Below are 20,868 nucleotides of genomic sequence, written 5' to 3' on the forward strand. Positions count from 1 at the left end.
CTGATACACATGGTGATTTTGTGGGTTAAGTATTCTTTTACACCTTTACGACTGACTTTTTTTTTTTTTTAAACAGAAAATAGTTCATATTGACTGTCAAAAGAAGAAGAGCCTGACTAATAAAATGGCAGGCTGATATTAGCTTATCACAGATAGACCTATATTAATATCAGCATAGAGATCATTTAGAAACAGTGTGTACGTAGTTTATATAGTAGAGAGCACTGACAAGTTTTTCTTTTAACTGTAGAGTATTCCACTCAGTACACATCTTAGTCAAAATTCTTTATCAGCCAAAATAAATGGGTCTTGCATTACAATGCAAATACATTTGAGTTATTGAGCCCTTTTAAAAACAAAGCTACAATGTGCTTTACATGGTCGAACAAGGATTCAAACATTTCAGGACTGTAATGAGGCAAATACATTGATTTTATTGACTTATGTTATTTATTGATGTAAGAAAATAAATCTTGGACAATTTATAACTGTCAAATGCTTCAAAACTTTGAGATATCAATATAGGATAATGCTTTAGAAAAAATATTCATATGAGATTAGACTATGCACCACAATATTCTGCAAGATAGGACATAAATAATGTATAATTTGAAAATTATTGTGTGTTACTGTATGGATTCTGAGTTTTACATACTGAATGGTTTTAAGGGAGCCCAGCCCCTTAAAATAGATATCAAGTGTTGCTGTGAGATTTTAACTGTGTGAAGTAACAGAAAGTGAAAGGATAATGAGCCCATGTGCATTTTCTTGAGTGCAAAATCCCCTTGTAGTGTGTATTTGAACCACAAACAGACCAAGTGACTTGCATTTAAACTAGCCAAGGGTCACATCGGGACTCGTGTAATTTTATAAAGTATTTTACCTCCAAAGTATGTCAACGTACTTGCAGTATAACTAGTTAACTTTGTATTTGTAATCACATCAGTTGCTGAGCCACGAGGGCGCGCAACAGGGTTGTGCACTCGCGCGTTCAAGTATTTGTACCCACATGCTCGTTCGCAGAGCTCAGTCAGCATTTGACTCAGTAGTGGCAGGGGATCTAGGATTTCCACTTGTCAGTTTCTCCCCGATACCAAAATCAAGTGCATCCCCTCAGCTAAAATGTCAAAGTTGGATCAGATCCTTATCCTCGACCCTCCCTCCGACCTCAGATTCAAAGGTAGGTGAAGCAACATTTCTTGACGTGTGAAATGTCCAGCGAGTAGTGGTGGAGAATTTACCTGACTGAGACGATTTCACACTCCCTCAAGCGAATTTCGGCGCTAGCATGCTAGCTAGCATTCACCGCCATTTTAAGTTAGCCAGGGAAAAGACGGGCCGCTGTATCCTCGCACTGTAGTGACGTGGATAGCCGGCGTGGCGTGCCTCTTGACCGCCTGCCATTCACAAGCAGCTAACTGACAACACACAGCAAAGAGGGGGGTAATGTGTGGGAATAGATAGTGTTTGTAAAACGGAATAAAAGTGAGCATATAACGCAGTGTTTGTCTTTAGCAACATGAGCTACTAACACTATGCTGTTGCTAGTGATGTTAGCAACAGCAAACTGTTGTTTCCTCAGGGCTCAGCCTATCCCCTGAAATGCACAATCTGGACGTAATATCGAAATAAATTTACTTTTTAGCAACAAATGTTAATTTCCAACCTGACATACCTGTCAGACACTTTTTCGTGGCATACTCGTAAAGCAACTTCACAGTAGGAATGACAAACTTAGCCAACTGACGTTAACAACCTACAGTTTTCAGCAACATTTAGCTAATGTTCGTTCGTTAACTCCATTAGCTACATATGCTCAGTAAACATGTTAACCTACAACACTGTAGTCACAACCCATTCATAGGAAACGAAAGTAATCCGCACATTAGAGCATCACTAATGGCTTGCTTGGCAATGATAACGTTCAATGATGTGTCAGTTGCCCGTTGGCTAATGATAGCAAGGCTAGCTTGCTAATGCAAAAGTTGTTACCTTGCTAGCTACATTCATAGCTGCTCTCCAACAACAAACATGCATTTTGCGGACCTATCAACCTTGTCTCATAGCTTCACAAACTCCTACATGTAGTTTAAGTTATGACATTTGTATTATTCAACTGTTGCTCTTGTTATTAAGTCACCATTATAAGTGCTGAAGATAACAGCTAACAGTAAAACTGTATTGATGCAAGTCCAAGTTTCAGTATCACCAAGGACATTATGTCGTAAAACAGTCCCAGCAGTTGATCCATTTATCATGACCATTGTTCATTTTGACCCAGAAATCTTACACGTCTTGCATTTGTCCCAGTTACTAGTCTCTGTCTCTGCTGCAGGCATTGTTGTCAATGAGGCACTGTTTTATTGTTGCTGAATGCACCACTGTCATAGAACCAAGAATCTCTCAGACCATTGTCTCGCTGATCCTAAGAGGCTGATTGTTAGCTAGGATTAGGTATGACTGGACACTGATTGTAGCCTGAACATGACAGGATTGTTGCACAGGTCACCGGTTCAAATAACCAGACTCGCAGGATAGATTTGGGTGGGAGGAAGTCACTGAAATGTTTTGGTGATTAGGTGTGGTGTGTGAAACTGATTTGTCATATCTTCGTACACATTCAGATCTTTATCACAGGCTTGGAAGAAGCAAGAAAGCTATCAGAAACCCATCATTATTCTCTGTACTTTATTAAACAGCTAAACATTTTTTCCAGTCAGGAGAAGTATTTTTTTCTGCTTCTGTTAGGCCTGTGACTGCATCATCAGGTGCACAACGTATGGTAGAGAATACAGCCTGCCAGTCAATGAAATTGCAGAGGGATACAGCTTAAAGTAAATAAAACCCATGGTGAATTAAGTTTAAAACTAACTAGTTATAAGTAGCTAGTAGTATCGACCTTGACAACTGAGCACCTGTGAAACTAGGTTTAGTTTGTGCAACAGTTTAATGGTGGTTTTACTGACAACTTCAGTGAAGTAGTCAAACGGCTGACTGAGCCGACAGGTACAGCCAGATGTCTACTCTGTTTGTTTTGGCTACATAAAAGTCTGAAAAAGAGGGGTCAAGAGTTAAACCCAAATACATAAATTAATGGTTGTCCTTCAGATGAATCTTAAATTGATATTGGCATTTAGTCTGATGGCAGAGACATGGTCCACCATAATCTGATCATGGACCTCCTCTTTTTTTATTTGATTTAAAATTGTGTTCTAATTAGACTTACTCTGATTTGTAGACACATGTCTTACATTTTCTGTCATCAGGTTAACTTTTTACCCTCTGCATACTGGAATGGAAGCAAGGCTGTGTTGCTGATAATCATTTATTGACCATCATTAATCACTTAATCACAACTTGTTTTTTTCTATTGCACTGAGAACATAACACGTGTAAGGCGTGAGGAAGAAAATCCCACTGGCTTGGTCTTAGTATGAAATGTAAATTAAAATGCAAAGCAGCTGCAAATACATTGGTGTTTCTGTTATGTAGGAGGATAACTAGCATGCAGACTTAAAGCTACACCACTGCTGCATCTGCTCGAGTATAATTTGAACAGTCATGATGTTTAACCTCCTGTGTATGCAGGCATGAGTCTGAATACAAAATGTTATGCAAAGAGTTCGTTTTTGCGCTTTGATACACATTAGTTACTGGTATGAACCAGCACGAAGCTAAATGTCAGATTGATCAAATAAAATGATCATGCACTTTGGATCACATAGGAAAATGAAATGGTTCCTATTCTGTCTTTTGAGAAGCAATATGAGGAGAAGGAAGATGACCACAGCTCATTTGCTGTCACAGAGGCCGAGCTAAATTGGTCTGCATGTATCTGAGAGCTGGTCTGTTTTAGAGCCTCTGCTGGGATTCCTCCAGCAAGCTAGAGGGGGCAGCCCTCCTTTCCTTGGCTGGTATTTTTAGAATAGGACTGGCCTGGGGGACCCTAACTCAGCATACATGCAACGAGATGAGAGAGACGGTGCTAACGCTGCTTGAGCAAAGGTGGCTTCTCAGCATTAGGCAGTGGATGCAGGCTATGTGGGTGTATATCTGATGCGCTCAACTGCTTTCCAGTGTTTTATCTGTCTCAGTCCAGGTTTTAGTGCTGCTCACAGTACCTTACAGTGTAGAAATGCATCTCAGTCAACCTAAAACTCCTTTTTGATGAAGCAATTACGAGTTGTCTTAGGTCTGCGTGTTTTTATTATGTCTTTGTGACAGAAAGGCTTTTGATAAATGAAATGAGTCAGAGTTTTTACCTCCTTTTAATCTTTCTCATGCAAAGAGCAGGTAGTGCTCTTGTACTCAGCAGGTACAGGACATCAGAAAGGCTTCAGGCATGTGCAGAGTCAGTAGATAATTATCATGTACTTTGTATCTGCACACAAGTCACATTTACTCAACGTTATTCCTCACTCATTCACAACATCCACAGGGCCATTATTTCAACTTGTGATTGGACAGATTGCTGCTCTGAGTCAGTAGGGGTGGTATGGTAGCAGTGGGTTTTTCAGGTTTATAGGAATGTCTTTGTGATGTACCTGTGTTGAAAACAACGCCCCAGTCATCCCAGTACATGTTAGCTTTACCTGGGTGGAGCCCCTCCAATCTGGTCATGCATTGCTTCTTATCTCTTTGAACACTAACTGTGAGTGAATGCTGAATGTGGGCTTTGTGAACAGCAGAGCTACAACCAAGCTGTAAAAAGGTATGGAAAGTAGGAAGAGTATTTGAATGCTTTTATTTCTTGGGCGTTTTCTATGATTTTAATGTATATGAAGTTCAAACTTTCGGCAAATCACCATCAGTTGATCCTAAGGAAAAGACACAAGAGACACCTGATAATTATTTAGTGAGAGTTTACCTTAAATGAATGTACTATTATCTTAAATGAGAAATTTGTTAAATGCATTTTAAACATTTGAATCACATAGTTGATGTGTAAAAACCTTTTTAATAATTTAATAATTTATTTTATTTTTATTGATTTATGTTTTGACATCCCTATGAAGTAATTAAGACATATAAGGGATGTCACAGATAAAAAAGTATAACCTCATATCTCAGTCCAAAATTAAAATAAAACTAGCCTATATTAAGCCCAACCAGTCAATTTAATTTCCCATTGGTTGACAACTTGCACTGTTAGCCTTTGAAACACCCAGCAATCTGTAAATACCAATGGTAACTTGAGGCAAGTTCTATGAAACTCAAATTTATGTCAGAATTAGTGATATCGAAATAAACACTTGATAGTGTAAGAGGTAAAATGAGTAGACTGTTCTCACCCATAGCACCCATGCTATGATGTCAGCTAACCATGCACTTGAAGACATATTTTATTCCAGACCCTCAGGCTAACTGTGCTGATTAAGTTGTATTTGTGTTTTGGACATGATATCACTCATCAAAGCTGGATGATGTTGACCATGATTACGGAATTTGAAGCAAGCTCTGCCACAAGATAGAGAGCTTAATATTGATCTCTTGATGTTTGACCGAAGTAGGGCAGGGGCGTCATTTCCGATGTGAATGCATGAAATTAACTGTCAGGGGGAAAATGTAATTGATTTGGGTGGTTTGGTGTGTCGCTTGAAGACATGTAGGGAGTGATACTGATCTTCATGAAGGTCTCACGCAAAGCTTTGCATTTGTAGGTAGTAATACTCCGTCAGGACTGGTAAGATGATAAACTTTTTTAAGATGCACTTTGAAAATTGCATCTTTTTAAACAAGGTGCTGTTAAGCGTGTCTTACAGACGAACTGGAAGTAGCTGAAAAGTCTTCAGTAATAGTCAAACCAACCAAAACATACACCTTAGCATTAGGGGTGGGAATCTTTGGGCACCTCACGATTCGATTACAATTCAGGGGCTACGATTCGATTATAAAACGATTATTGATGCATCTTTAATTTATGTATATTGATGCACTTTTTCACAACACACATTTCTTTTTGTCTCACTGAATAAGCATTCAACACTTGCAATTTTTAAAAACAGTGCATTTGTAATAAGAAAGAGTTGAATTCATTTCCATTATATTTTATTAAACATATAAATGGAAATGCTTGCAAACTGTAAAGTTACAACTTCATTGTACGGAACCAAAGGTAACAGGTATCTTAAATCACAAGATGAAATGCGCAGTTAGAGTAACAAATGATTCGGTGGCGACAGACGTCCATGCATCACATGTAACTGCGATCCTACCTACCTGCCTTCAACAGCGAGGCCATGACTTCTGTTTTGGTTTGATGGTAGTGTCGGTGAAATAGCGTCGGGATGGGATGGTGTATCTGGGCTCCAATGTATGCAGCAGTGCTCGAAATCCCTGATTTTCCACTACAGAATAAGGACGCAGATCCTTGGCAATAAATGCTGCGATGGCCTTCGTAATTCGCCTCGCCTTTTCCGATGAGGGTGGCAGCTTTCTAATTCTTCCTCGATTGTTCTCTGGTCGGTAGCGCCACTAGTTGCCGCAGCAACAACAGCCTGCCGTCTCCCTGACTCCTCCGTCAGGTGGAATCAAGTTACATGGCTTCTCATGTTTGTTGTGTTGCCAAAGTATTTTATTTTAGCACGACACAGCTTACATATAACGTGGCTCTTGTCCAGTTCGCTTCCGCCGTCAACGTTGTAGAAGCCGAAGAATTTCCACACATCTGCTTTTAAATTAGAAGAAGCTATTCAGCTCTCACAGCGAGGTGGGTAGCGTTCAGCCATGTTTGTTTTCCTCTGTGCATGTGTCGGCGTGTCTGCTCCAGGTGCGCATCCCAAAGTGTCCCGGAGATGACACGTACCGCGCTTCTTAGTTCCGCATTATTTAGAACCTTCTGTATTACTCTAATTAACAGATTTAAATAATCGAAATTTGGACGTTTGTGAATCGATTCAGATTCGTCCACGTCCGAATCGCGATGCATCTAAGAATCGGAAATTTCCCCCACCCCTACTTAGCATCAGTGTAGTTCTGGCTACTGTTTTTTCATCTTTCCCGTTTTTAGAATATTTATGCCAAAACTATCCTGCAATCCAGCTTTAAGCCCAGCAAGTCACTATTCAATTAGTCCTCTTAATCATACAGGCTTAATTGAGTTAAAGCCTGACAGTATTTTGAAATCAGTCCTTTAGAGTTCTTTTTGAACTCTAAAAAGTTGGCACCAAACACTGCAGACCTTATCTGCCTTTCAGGGATTAGATGCAACCTGAAATGTTGAATTTTCTGTATTTCCACAGTTTACTGTAAACTGTAAACATGCAACATATTTATCCTCCATTCTCTGGTATTCTACATTCACTGTGTCTTCGTTGCATTTTAATGCTGCAGCAGATAATTTAAGTTGTGGTATGAGGATTTTTTTTTTTTTTTTTTTTTTTTCCCTTTATTTTTCATTTTACAGTTTTGCTGTGGTGGTGTGTGTAAAGACTGTGCTCCAAAAGTTCAGAAATAATTTAATTCGTCATTCTGTTTCCATCAGGTCCTTTCACAGATGTAGTCACCACCAACCTCAAACTGAAAAACCCCTCTGACAGAAAAGTGTGTTTCAAAGTGAAGACAACCGCGCCTCGCAGGTACTGTGTACGGCCAAACAGCGGCGTCATTGATGCCGGAGCAACTGTCGTTATCTCTGGTAAGTTTATCAGAGATTTTCTCAGTCAACCGTCTGTTTTTTTTCTTAAGTCCAGTGACTTCTCTTCAGCCCACAAAATGTTAATTGAGAGAACGGTGGGAAACTAGGTCAGGGAGATGTAGCACAGTTTGGTCACAGGTTAGCAAGGTCACATGCTGAATTGAAGTGGAGTTATTAAAGCCTCAAGCAGTGATATGTGGAAGCAGTTGTTATCCGGTCAAGTCCATATGGTTCGCATTCCACTCGTGGCACATGTGGTGTACAGTACATACTGGATTCAGACTGAATCTGACCTGTATGCCAGTTGTATAATAAGACAGTAAACACTAAACCATCAGTGGTCTCTTCAGTGGGCTGGGAAATATACCCTAATACCAATATTGGGGCAGTATTGTTGGGTTGACTATTGGTGCTTTCACAAAATATTTTATGTCTTAAATAAATAAATAAATATGTCTTGATAATCATCAGTTATGTGGATATAATGACTAAGTGGGTAAAGGCAAATAATAGATCAGCAAGAACAGTCTGCAAAGTTCAGAAAATTACATCACTTTACTGTAATTCAAGACAACATCTAGTCTCGTATCACAATATCGATATAATATCAATATAATATCAATATATTGCTTGGCTCTACTTACAAACCGCTTTCCTTTACTCATTTAAAACTGCACAATATATTTGCTTGGTCGGTTAAATACTGCAAGTGGATACTGGCATCCAATATTTTAGCATTACAAATATTAATTTGTGACCCAAGGGTAAGGAACCATATGCTGTATAATGCATCTTGCAAAGAGACAAGGCTCATCTCCAAAAAGGAGATACTGCAGAGGAAGATATCCTTGAGTCTTAAAACAGACCTGACAGCAGTAAAATATTTTTTTCTGCTTGAAAAACAATATGCAGAGTGCTCCTATTTTTTATTGTACTATTGAAGGACCTTTTTAGTTTTGCAAGTATCTATTTCAGACCTCAACTTGTTGATTCAGCCAGCTGCTGCTAAGGGTTGACGAGAGCCAACTGTACTGGACACGCTGCTAAAACTACACGTTAACTGACTGATTGTCAGCTTGGTGTTTGGGGCCCTAAAAAACCCCGCCAGTTTTACAGCAATAGTCATACAAAGATTGTTAACAAGGGGCTACCACAGTAGTGTCATGGCAGAAATATTTGGTTTTAGGTTGAATATAGCTGATGTATGTGAACTATAGCATGAAAACAGGAAAATTAATGTAACAGCCACGAAAGCAGCCTACAGAAACATCTTAATCGGAGCTGCTGGATATTTTCATCCGGCTTTTTAGGGTCAAATTAGCCTCAATATAGGTGCTGTAATTGTCAAATTGTCAATCAGTTTCAATCAATTCAATCAATTTTATTTATAAAGCCCAATATCACAAATCACAATTTGCCTCACAGGGCTTTACAGCATACGACATCCCTCTGTCCTTAGGATTGGTTGATTTATCATGGAGTAGTGTTGTCACGATACCAAAATCTTTGTTTCGGTACCAATACGAATATGAATTTCGATACTTTTCAATACTCTTCGTTACTTTTCCTAAGGAAAAGTCCTTTTGGATACAAACCTTTAGAACAATAAATAGTAGGGGTGTAACGGTACCAAAAAAATCATGGTTCAGTAAGTACCTCAGTACGGATGTCACGGTTTGGTAACTCAAGTTCCACCAAGTTTGTGTTGTCTCGTGTTGTCTCCCTTTGCGATTCAGACTTTCTCTTGCCTTTTTTCACGTGCGCCAGCTGCGAATGTTGATACAGGTGTTGTCATACACACCACTTGCGCAATCTGTGCTCCAGTAGGAACAAGAAAGGCGTTTGTGTGCATAAATGAGTAAAATAAATTAACTAAATTAATGAACTGAATCAATTTCAAAGTACCGGTATTTTCCAAATGCAGTATAGTACCATTTGGAATACTCTAGTTCCGCGGTACTATTTTAGTACCGGTATACCGTGCAACACTATCATGGAGTCTGAACACATAAACTTGCCTTGCCCAAATCTTATACAGCAGCTTTTCAGGTCACTAAATTTAATGCTTTTGCTTTAAAATGGTGACTGTTGAATGTTAAGTTTCCTCTAGTGACTGTAGACAGCTTCAATTTGTGTTAGTTGCAATGTACTTCAATGATAACATTCAAAGTGGGGAAAGAAGTATCAAAAGGTCCAAAGAAACCTCTCAGAAAAGTCCTGCAGATCCACTTCTCCTCTGTCTGTGTGCTCAGTATGTTCCAAATACTCACATTTACAATCATAGTTAAATTTGGAAAGGGTTTTAATACTTTTTCTTGCAGTATTTATGTATCAGCACCAGCTGCGCTTTCGTGCTCTCTCTAATGGCCTTTACACACCAAATCTGTATGTTTTGTATGTGTTTTTCAAAGCCGTCATCATTTGGTTTGTTGCGAAAATCGCAGTAGGAGACAAATTGGAAACTCAATTGTAACTCCACTGGAGTTCCCTCCCTGGCTGTCACCACTCTCTGCTCACATCTGGCATTTGGCACTGCAGCTACCTATCTCTGTCTCCACACTGTTGCTTTCTCCTTCTCTGTCTGTGTGCAGGCTTCATCTTCTATTTCATCCTCCTTGTTGTCATCATCCACCTGAATGTGACCTGTTGAAAGTATGCTGAGTTATGAAATGATGCTGTGCACCCAGTTCCTCTCTGTCGTTGCGGATATATGTGTTCCGCTGGTTCCATTTTCTTGACTGCTTCTTGTTCAAAAACTCTCAAGGCTTTTGATGGATGCGGAAAAAAAACACAGAAAATTGAACCTTACTCTGAAACTTTCATCTTAAGGTTTTGAAATCAGTGGTAAAGGTGATTGACATAACGTGAGGTTGTATTTATTTTTAGATGTGCAACAATTCCGACGAAAAACACAGACTTGGTGTGGAAAGGCCTTTATTGTTAATGTTAAGTAATTCTGCTGTTCTCTGCCGCTAACCAAGAAAAGAGAAGCTGTCGTCATGTGACAGCCTTGTTATAGCTATATTTTAATAAGAAATGTTCAGTGCTTTGAAAACATATTGCCATTGTACATAAGTTTTATTAAATCATCAAAGGAACACAGGAGTTTGTTTAATGCTATTTAAATTTTGGATGGTGCACCACTCTGCATGGACAATCACGTTGGAGATTTATATTTAATTCATTTAAATTTTGGAACATAAACAACAGCCTTTTAAAATTGGTTAGGAGAAGATGGAATTAACTAATTTAAGAGAAAGACAACAACATGAGGTTGATCAGAAGTCAGCCTTCCAGCTTCACAGTTGGATGAATGTACTGACTTGGAATTTCCACATTACATAAGGAATGTATTCATTTTTGGCTTGCTGAGGTATACATCTATTTAAATTAGGCAAATTATTAAATTATATTTTACCACGGCAGTGTGTTATCACAGGTTATACATTTCTGGGATTTATTATGCTGAATATTGAGGTAATATTTTTTCTGTGTAGAGATGTCTTTGCTTAAATGTTTTACAGCGATTATCTTTCATTTACAGTCATGCTACAGCCCTTTGACTATGACCCCAATGAGAAAAGTAAACACAAATTCATGGTGCAGACGATTTTTGCCCCGTCAAATGTTTCCGACATGGATTCATTGGTGAGTGATTTTTCTTTACTTTTAAGACTCTTAGCAAAGATGTTGTTTAAAATGTGTATAGCAGAACACACTTTAGCACCTGTCAGTAGTCATTTTAATGTTTGGAAATCCACACACACCACTAAAAAATAAGTATACACTGATGTTGGAGCTTGACACAAATGTTTGCCCTCTTTACCTGTTTTACTCTTTATGAAACAAACTCTTACTCTTGTGTAAGGAACTAGTTTCCTTTGAATTACCTGTGGGTCCCTGTAGTATTTGCTATAGACCGTTTACTGAAATTGAATTGCTAGACAACTGCTTGGGTCCATGTTTACTTCCTGTCAGCTGATGTTAATCACATACACTGCAGAACATTCTAGGAAAATATGAAAGGACCAATTTAGGATATTTTGATAAGTTTGAAACTGTCTACATTAGGGCCCGGACACATGCTGCATTTTATGCGCCCTCTGTTTTAAATGACAACGCACAGAGGCCACGCTCAAAAGCTGGGGCGACACAATCACGGCATGCAAGCGTTCCAAAACATTCAAAAAGAGTGTGGTGGCTGCGTCCTGAGATAAACAGAGTCCACCTTTCGGGATGCAGCAACATGCACCGCATGTCATGTAATAAGAAACAACCAGTCATGGGGTTAGATATCTTTCTTGTGTAAACATCAGTCCATGATAAATATTGAGAAGTTGGTCATTTTAGTGCAGGATGACCCAGAGCTTTACATCTGTCCCATGCACAATCGTTTGGCCTAATACACCATTAAAAAACAACGGCTAAAAGAAGATCAGCTCTGAACTTGGGATTGCTGGTAAGTTGGCTATGATACGGTGCTGGTTATGGTCACCTAGTAACATCAGGCGCAACTTCCCTCAGCACAATTAAAAGTTGGCAAAGATTAGCCACAAGAGTAGCACCCAGCACCGAACCTAGCTTTTGTGAGGTGGTAAAAGATGCAGCATGTGTCCCGGCCTCTTCTCTGCTTGCTTCCACAAGAAAAGATGATCCAAACCAGACACCAATTTCAGTACTGTCCAAACAAAAGCTTTGTGAATTTTTATTTGAATGATTTCTCTTAGATTTTTTAATACGAAATAGATCAAATGATTGTATTGTATCACTGTTCACCTCAGTTTACAGTAAACTAGCTCCTCTTGCAGCTGGGACAGCTCAGAATACTCTGCACGTTACAGAAAGTGAACAGCAAAAGGGGTAGAAGACAAATAAGCTCTTTATTATATACTGGAGTCTCTCAAAATAATAATAAAAATGCAATAGTTAAACTAAATAGCTTACATTGAAAATGTTGTTTTATGAATTCAGATTTCTTTAAAAAAAAAAAAAAATCATCAGTTTTTTTATATTTACGATAAATACAGATTACTGTGGGATTTCTGTCTGTAATTAATGAGCCATATCCATGCATTATGATGCCTCAGAAACAACTGACGTCCACTCCTACATCTTTAAATATTCTACAGGGCTCACTAAAACCTATCATCATTTGTTTTTGATACATTTTCTATCATTAATAGTACTCAAATTTCTATCTGCTTACTAAAAAACTGTATTTGGTCATCAATCATGTCAGGGTAGTTGCCATTCTGCTCATGGATAAGGCCATAATGGCAAAAAAAAAAAAAAAATTTTATATATATATAAGTGAGCTATGATGCATTCTCAAGTGTCCACCAGAGGACAGCAAAGCCTTAGTCAGGCAGGCATTCACATACCCTGAAGTCATGTTCATGAGCTGGCTTGTCCTGAATGAGATGCAAAATCCAGGAAGTGTGAAGGAACAAATGTCTGACTGGTCCTGATAACCAGAATCTCACAAGGTTTCTGTTTTATCAGATACTTTGGTTTCATGGCATAACTTAACCTTGTTAGACCTTTCACCTCTGACACAAATTATGTCACTTTTACTCAAGCATAAATCTGTGCTTTACATTATAAGCACTTTGAATCATAAGCACACACCTTTGTTATTGAGTGAGTAAAATCACTAAACAACTGTCTCAGGTTAGGAGCGGACTTTAAGGAAATTTGTCATTCAAACATACAGACCCCAAAAGTAATGGAAAATATAGACTTTTGTTTGTGTAGGAAAATGAGGCTGGTGGTTATTACTGTTTTTTTAAATGAAGCTGTGCATGTTTTATGTTATGTCCATAGATTTAAGGCTGCATTGCATGTGAATAATATGAAGTGTGTGTGTCTGTGTGTCTGTGTGTCTGTGTCTGTGAGTGGATAGGATCCAGCTGCTAGCAGTTTGACTTGATGAATAACATGCCCATTTTTCATCTCCACCAGTGGAAAGATGCAAAACCCGATGATCTCATGGATTCCAAACTGAGATGTGTCTTCGAGCTGCCTTCTGAAAACGATAAAGTGGTAAGAGGTGCTGCCGCACATTAAGAACTTATTTCCACATAATTTAAATCACAACCTGGACTATAATTTTTGTCGCTGAAGGACTTTTGTTGAATGCTGAACTTTGAAAATTTCCAGAATACCCAAGCTTTCCATAAAGGCAAAAGCTTTGGATAAAATCCACTGCTTTAATGTCGAATAAGTTGAGAATGCTGCTCTAATGGAAACATGGGCACATGCATAAATATATATGAAAATGAAAAAACCTGAGCTGCTAGTTTTCATTTCTCTCGCTCACCATTTTACACTCATAAAATTATCTGCTGTTTCCCTTCCAAACCTCACCTAGAATACTTAATTGTGTCATGCCATGTCACACCTCTGTTTTTCAAATGGTGGAAATTTTATTTTGTCAGGCAGATCAGGAACAGTACCGTCTTGACACTCCTTGTTTTTAGCTGAACAAATCTTCTGGCAACCTCAGGTGTGTCAGAGATAGGGCTGCAGCGTTATAGTGGTTTCACGGTATACCATGGTATGAAAATTGATGGTTATTATACCATGTACATTTGTTTATCCACGGCATTGGAAAAATATGCAACTGGATGGAGAGTCTCACCTGCTTGTGTGTGTCCCCTTTCCTCCTCAGCTGCCTTTGTTACATGTACTTCCATTAAAAACAGTGGTTTCAAGTTTCACACATAATTGAGTGCTAGCTCAACCAAAAAAACGCTCTTGTTGTTATCTGTTAAAGGTCATTGTAACTGATAATAATAATGATGGTGTAATATTGTATACCATGATACAGTGAAACCATGAGTCAGAGTTGGCACGTAGCAGTCTGTCTCTTGGCAGCAACAGGGATTATAGCACAATTGGAAAGTGTGAAAAAAAATAGAACAACCACCAAAATGATTATTTAAAAGTGTTTTGTTATATGTTAAAGCTTGACACTTAACTGTGTGCTCCTGTTAACCCACATCAACCTGGCGGCCAACACAAGTGATGCCGCAAAGGATTGTTTGAAATTTACAAGCAATGCTGCTGTTCTTGAACGTTATCAAAATTCCCACTATGTTGTATGCAGATGTTCTGTTGTGGGCTGCATGAAATCTTTGCATGCATCTGATTTTTGTTGAGCATGAAAACCGCAGCCAGCAGGTGCCTTTTGCACTGCATTTTGCATTTGGTGGCTAACGCCACCTATACCGCCTACATCAAGCCCAAAGCTCTCTGGTGTGAATACCAAGAACAGCAGTGTGAAAGCATTTCAAGGTGAGAGAAGAGCTTTGAAAGATAAACAGTTTGAATGATGTGGGTGTTTATTTAGTTGGTTGCTCCAACCACTTGTTCACATCAAAGTAAGTAGCATGTTGATATTAAAATGGCTGGTTTACACATTTAAGATTCAAGACCTCAGCACAGCTCTGAGTGTGACTGTAGCTGTGGTGTTGTATTGGTCCGCATTACACTAATGTTTTGTCAGTCCCCATAGTAACACACATGGCACACTAACTCAGCATTTAAAACTGAATCAACGAAACAAACTGAACGTAAAAAGCCGTACAAAGATAGTGTTGATTACAGGGCTATTGTAATGGATTGCATTAGTTTGTGCTTAATAAACTGGTGACTCTGTGCACACTGGGACCCTGTATTAATGAGCCTCTCAGTGTAATCAGGATCTAGGTAAGCAGTGTTGCTGGACAGCTCAGCAGGTCCTCACAGTTCAGGTGAAATGCCCCTGGGGCCAGCCAGATTTAACTTCCTTTAAGAAGCTCTGCTGTGTGGATATGTGGACTGCTGAGTCAACACGGTGTCTGCTCTCTGCTTTGGCTTGTGTTGCATGTATGTCACTTGCAACACGTAAAGTATGGAGCTTTATGGGATTAAGACGTAGTGTGAGGTGTAATGTTATGACGTGGAAACTCATGAAGAGTAACATTTATAGAGTGCAAGAAGGGCAGGGTATTAAACCTCAATACTTTTTCAGTAACAACAAAATGTGTTTGTTCAGTTTAACAAGCTGTCAAGGACTGAAAGCTGGTAAAAAAAAAAATTAGCACACCAAAAAGTCTTAGACGGATACATTGTGTGAAAGACTGACTTGTGTAAGAACCAAAACAGTTCCACAGTCTGTCGACCACTTCTTTTACCTAATGAAAGTCTGAGGACCAAATGGCATAAACAGATTAAGCACAAGGGATTGACAGTGTGTGAGAATTTTTGTTTGGTTTGTTCAGAAGTACTAATACAACATCAAATATGTAGTCAAATTTGAGATCTTGTTTACTTAGTTTTCGATCAGATATTTTAAAAAAGCATTTCGTCAGTTTTATCAGGCAGTGTCTCAACTGCTGGTGTTTGAGACTGAAACTCCTGTTCTCATGGCTCAAGTTCATATTCCTCAAGAAAAAATATATAAAAATGTTATGATGGTCTTTGTACCACAACTTGGTTATGTAGTTAGCACTAGTATAGGAACATTTATGAAGATACCCAGCTCTGTGTGGAAGTAGTGTTGGTAACATATAGTAAGTGCAGGTGATTGAGGTGCACCATAGAGGTGGTTAGGCCAAGAAGAGGTATTGTCCTCTGGGATGCTTAAATACACTGCTGAGAAGCCTAAATCAATGATGCACTGATTTATTGGCCGAACTGTGATATCGGCTGATATTTGCTTTGTGGCCAGTCGCGATATTTTTGTGTGGCAATATCGTATTGTCACACAGTGCCAGGTATCAATTTTGTTTTTTGTTTATTTTTTAAAAAATAAATTATTAATATGAGAAATACAAATCAAATAAAGTGTTCTTAATTGTTGTGAGTTTTGCACAGGCTAAAAAGCAGTGCTCCAGACCAACAGTGTCCCAGGGACAATAGAAAACGTGTTTGGGACGAACTGAGATCTTCCCTTCCCTTCTTTGATTGATTTTGTTTTCATTCAAAGGTAGTGTAAGGAAGGGCTGAATGACCTAAATTAAAACACTTAAGTATTTTTTAATAATGACGATTATTAGGGGGAATTAATAGCAACAAAAACAAAATAAATAACCACAACCAAAAAACATCTGTATCTGCTGTCAGCCACATTGTTATTTTGATTATCAGTATAGGCCCTACATTTGACAACTGGTGCATCCTTAGCCTAAATTAATAAAACATCATGAACAGAGTTGCCCTCTTGATAACCCCAGTCACAGGCACACACCTACTCTGCTGTAAGACACAACAGGTCAGTGTTGACCATCTGAACCTTCCTGCTGATTTATGATGAGACATCCGGATGTTTGCAGCAGCACTTATTTAGTATCATTTCTTCCAAAAATGACCTTGGCCTTGATGGACTTCTATATAAATGTTTGCCTTGGATTGTGGTAAAAGGGATAATAACATCATATCCTGTCTGTGTATTGATTGTCAACCTTCATCTACAATACAGTTGTTGTATTTCCATTACAAAGCCCTTCATTTCCCCATGCCGTCATGTTGTCTGTCCCACAAAACAAAGCCACATCAAACATGACTTCTGGAGGGATGTATTTCCTCCTTGGTCTCTTTGATCTGGCACTGTGAGCTTCTGGGCCTCGGACAAGGCTGCCTTTCTTTGGCACGGGCTTCCGTCTAGAGGCTAACCTCCCTACTTAGCTCAGGGCATGCTGGATTTCACTTCAGTGGTTCTCTCCCTCTACTTGTTGGGCAGAATGACGTGGACGCGACCAAAGCAGCCCCGGTGATGAACTCTGCGAAGGGCGACACATCAGCAGCCACGGTGCCTGTCACTGCCTCACTGGACGATTCGGAGATGAAGAAAGTGATGGAGAAGTGCAAGAGGCTGCAATCTGAGTTGAACAAGCTGGCTGACGAGAACCGACAATTAAAGGTTAGATGTGTTGATAAGACACGATAAAACATGGTGGTTTCCTTGTGATTACTTCCAATCCTAAAAACATTGTGATTGTACTGCTTTCTGTGTGTATTAATACCTGGCATTTAACATACATATTCCTTATACAGATAGCACATTATTACGGTGTGCAAATGGGCTCTTGAAATGGAAGCAAAATCTGCTTCAGTTCCTCTACACTGAAGCAGTTAGTGTGGACACCTTGACACAATCAAAGAAAGCAAATTTTACATCTGGTTCCTACTGAGTTAGTCTAGCAGAGGAACCAGACCAGCTCCTAATCTTCAGAGAAACAAGTTAAAGGGCAAAACACAAATGCCAAAATTGTTACAATGCAAAAATGTAACATGGAGCCTGGTATTCATGTGTCTTGGGTGATCCGATTGCAAGTGGACAGCCCTAGTTTGTCTGGTCACACATGGACAAAGAATGCATCTCCATGTGTCTCGAGTGACCACTTTTTAATGGATCTCAATTCCCTGCTCTATATGCAAATAAACACATAACAGCATACGGTGAACTGACTGTTTGTTGGAAGGAAATCGGCTCCAGAGATGATCCTGCAGTGCTGTGCATCTAACCTGTGTAACAGCAGCAACATAAAGTCTGGCTCTTTAGCAGGGAGTTGGATGAATAAGACCTCAGCTGAGCTGGTGGTCCTTCAGTGTGGACCAAGACAAATTAGTGTACAAACTGCTGACAGAATATAACCATATGCAGCCCAGACCACTTCTCAATGGCGTCTGGCCAGTCAGATCTCAAGATGCTTTGAGGACGCTCTGGGCGCACTCACATCTGTACTTCGAGCCACGCCACACAGTACAAATAGCTACCAAACACAAGTTACCCAAAACATAAAGAACAATAGTCAATACTGAAACTAAGCCTGCTACTTGTGATCTATAACATATCTTTGTTTACGTTAGGTTACGTTTTCATAAGGAGCCTCGTCGACATCCGGCGCTTGGGCAGTGACTTGCGACGTCAAACACTGATGAAAAAGGCCGTCCTTAAACGTTGGCATGATATGCGGCCGGTTGCCCTTATAGTTTAATGGTGCCCGGCAGCATCAGGGGGAAACGCGGCAGGACAAGGATTAAAGTTAAGGCAGCAAAAGTCCGACTGGGTGGGTGGGAGTTGTTGTGGATTGGTCCAACAAACATGGACTTGCACCCGAGAGAGCGGTGTTCATGTCCATTAGATTCTACGGCCAAACCCTGTTCTTTTTCCCTAAACCTAACCATATGTTTTTGTTGCCTAAACCCAACCAGGTGCGTTAGTTGTTGAAGTATGACTGTAAGTAAATAGTAAATTTCCTGTGAAACCAGAAGTGTATCTTGAAAGAAGGCAATGCATGTAACAGGCAAAACTTGACAAGGTGTCTCAGAATGTCAACAACCAACACACCCCGGGTACCTTGCATGTCATATGTGGACGTGGAAAGTCCATGACCAAATATGTGACGAGGTCGGAGTGAGAATGTGTCCACTTAAGAGCTCAATCTCATATAGGGGACTCGTTAAATTTGATTTTTCAATTATGGGTTCCAAGATAATAAAGTTTGAGGACCCCCCGGCTCGCAAACATGCCTTGTATGTTGACGGTCTTCTTTTCCACTCCTCCTACTCTGTTACAGGAGGATGGTATCAGAATGAGAAAGATGCCCCGCTCAGACCACATGACATCAAACTCAACCAGCCTCCTCGGCCGAGAAGCCAGCACCGCCTCCCTGCCCTCCCTCCTCGTCGTCATAGCAGCCATCTTCATCGGATTCTTCCTAGGGAAGTTCATCTTGTAGACTGGGAGATGCATGCCAGCCGTATCCCCCCGCCCCGGCTCCGGAATAAAAACAGGCCTGGAAAAACCGAGAAGTCTTTGTGTTGACTTTGCCATATCATTGGTAGTGTGGCCTACAGTGAACACATCTGTACAGCATCATTCGAAGGCGCCGCCTTTTTACAATCTCACACGGTTAGTACACAGAGAGTTGAGAAAAGAAAGGCGACAAAAAAGTGATTGCTCCCTTTTTTCTTTTGTTTTCTGTTTTCTGATGGCTGGATTATACAGGTAATGTGGCAGGACAACGAGAGTTGTATACTATCAGTCAACATGGAAGATGCACCTAGAGTGAACCATGGGCAAGAGGCAGTCAGAAGATTAGATTTTTTTCTCTCGCTCTCTCTCTGTTGTTTTTAATAGGAATTGAATGGAATGTTAGGTGTCTTGTAAATGTTGTTTTAAATCCTTTTAAACAAAAAAGGAAAGAACTTCCATCAAAAACACCTTGCTACCTGTTGCTGGATTGCCTCTGAAGTAAATTTGTTCAGTTTGTAATTTCTACTTCTTGTCTTGGAATGTTCAGGTCCAGCTGGGGATAGGTGCCTCCTTCTTGTACATTTCTGTCCTTTCCTTTTCCTCACAACACCATTGCAGACTTTATATATTATTATTATTATTATTAATATTATTATTATTATACAAATCATATATTCCTTTTGAGGCAAATATGACTGAAATAAGGTCTCCATTCTTAAAATCCTGTCCCATGGTATTAAGCATTGAAGAAATAAAAATGAAAAAATGTGGTTTCGATAGCCATCTTTTCCTGTGTCTCCCCTTTTCAGTGATACACCCTCAAATATTATTTATGTGATGCCATAAAGTGAGCGTGCTATGTTTGTGTGCCAGCTTTTCCATCAGTATTGCTGCCAACATTTTGTATTGGATACTTTTTTTCTTATTACAAGAACAAAGTACCCTATGTGAGCTAACCATGTGTTTTAATTACACTTGACGTTTCAGTCAAGCAATATCTATTATATCCCTGTTATTCGGCTTTATTAGCTGCCAAGGGTCATACAACTAGAAAATGCTTCTCAACCTCAGACATCTGCTCTGTTATGAAACTGGAGAAAATGCTGTGTAAAGTTATGCAGTGTTTACGGACCAAATTAATCAAGATGCAAGTCTGGCGCTCTTTTGGATTCTTTGTTAGATGTTTCTACATTTTAATGGTTTCACCTTGCATATATTCCAGGCTGTTACTCAGTATTTTTGAGGTTTTCTGCCAAGGTAATTTTGGTAAGTTTTTGGTACATTTCAGTTTGATGGCTAAAATACTGAACCTTCTTGACAAGATGCTTATTTTACCCAAAAGTGAAACCTGCAATCTTTGTATTAAATGTAAAGAGGTATGATTCACACTGACTGCTGGAGGACAGGGTACCGTGGGAAAAGACCACTGGATGTTTGTTTTTTTTTTTTCCTCGTCTTTTTGGCAGTAGAGAGAGGGACATCCTGTGCC

The 20,868-nt window shown here is 39.5% G+C and overlaps 1 protein-coding gene across 1 annotated transcript; it reads left to right on the top strand.

Moving 5' to 3' along the window:
* Positions 1–1,013: 1,013 nt before the first annotated feature.
* Positions 1,014–20,150, top strand: LOC117272544 (vesicle-associated membrane protein-associated protein A). Its single transcript, XM_033651528.2, has 6 exons — positions 1,014–1,180; positions 7,484–7,636; positions 11,181–11,284; positions 13,598–13,678; positions 17,361–17,540; positions 19,201–20,150. The coding sequence occupies exons 1-6, from the start codon at positions 1,123–1,125 to the stop codon at positions 19,360–19,362; spliced, it is 738 nt and encodes a 245-aa protein (XP_033507419.1). The 5' UTR covers positions 1,014–1,122; the 3' UTR covers positions 19,363–20,150.
* Positions 20,151–20,868: the final 718 nt, after the last annotated feature.

Source organism: Epinephelus lanceolatus, chromosome 12 (assembly GCF_041903045.1).
Source record: "Epinephelus lanceolatus isolate andai-2023 chromosome 12, ASM4190304v1, whole genome shotgun sequence".
NCBI lineage: Eukaryota > Metazoa > Chordata > Actinopteri > Perciformes > Serranidae > Epinephelus > Epinephelus lanceolatus.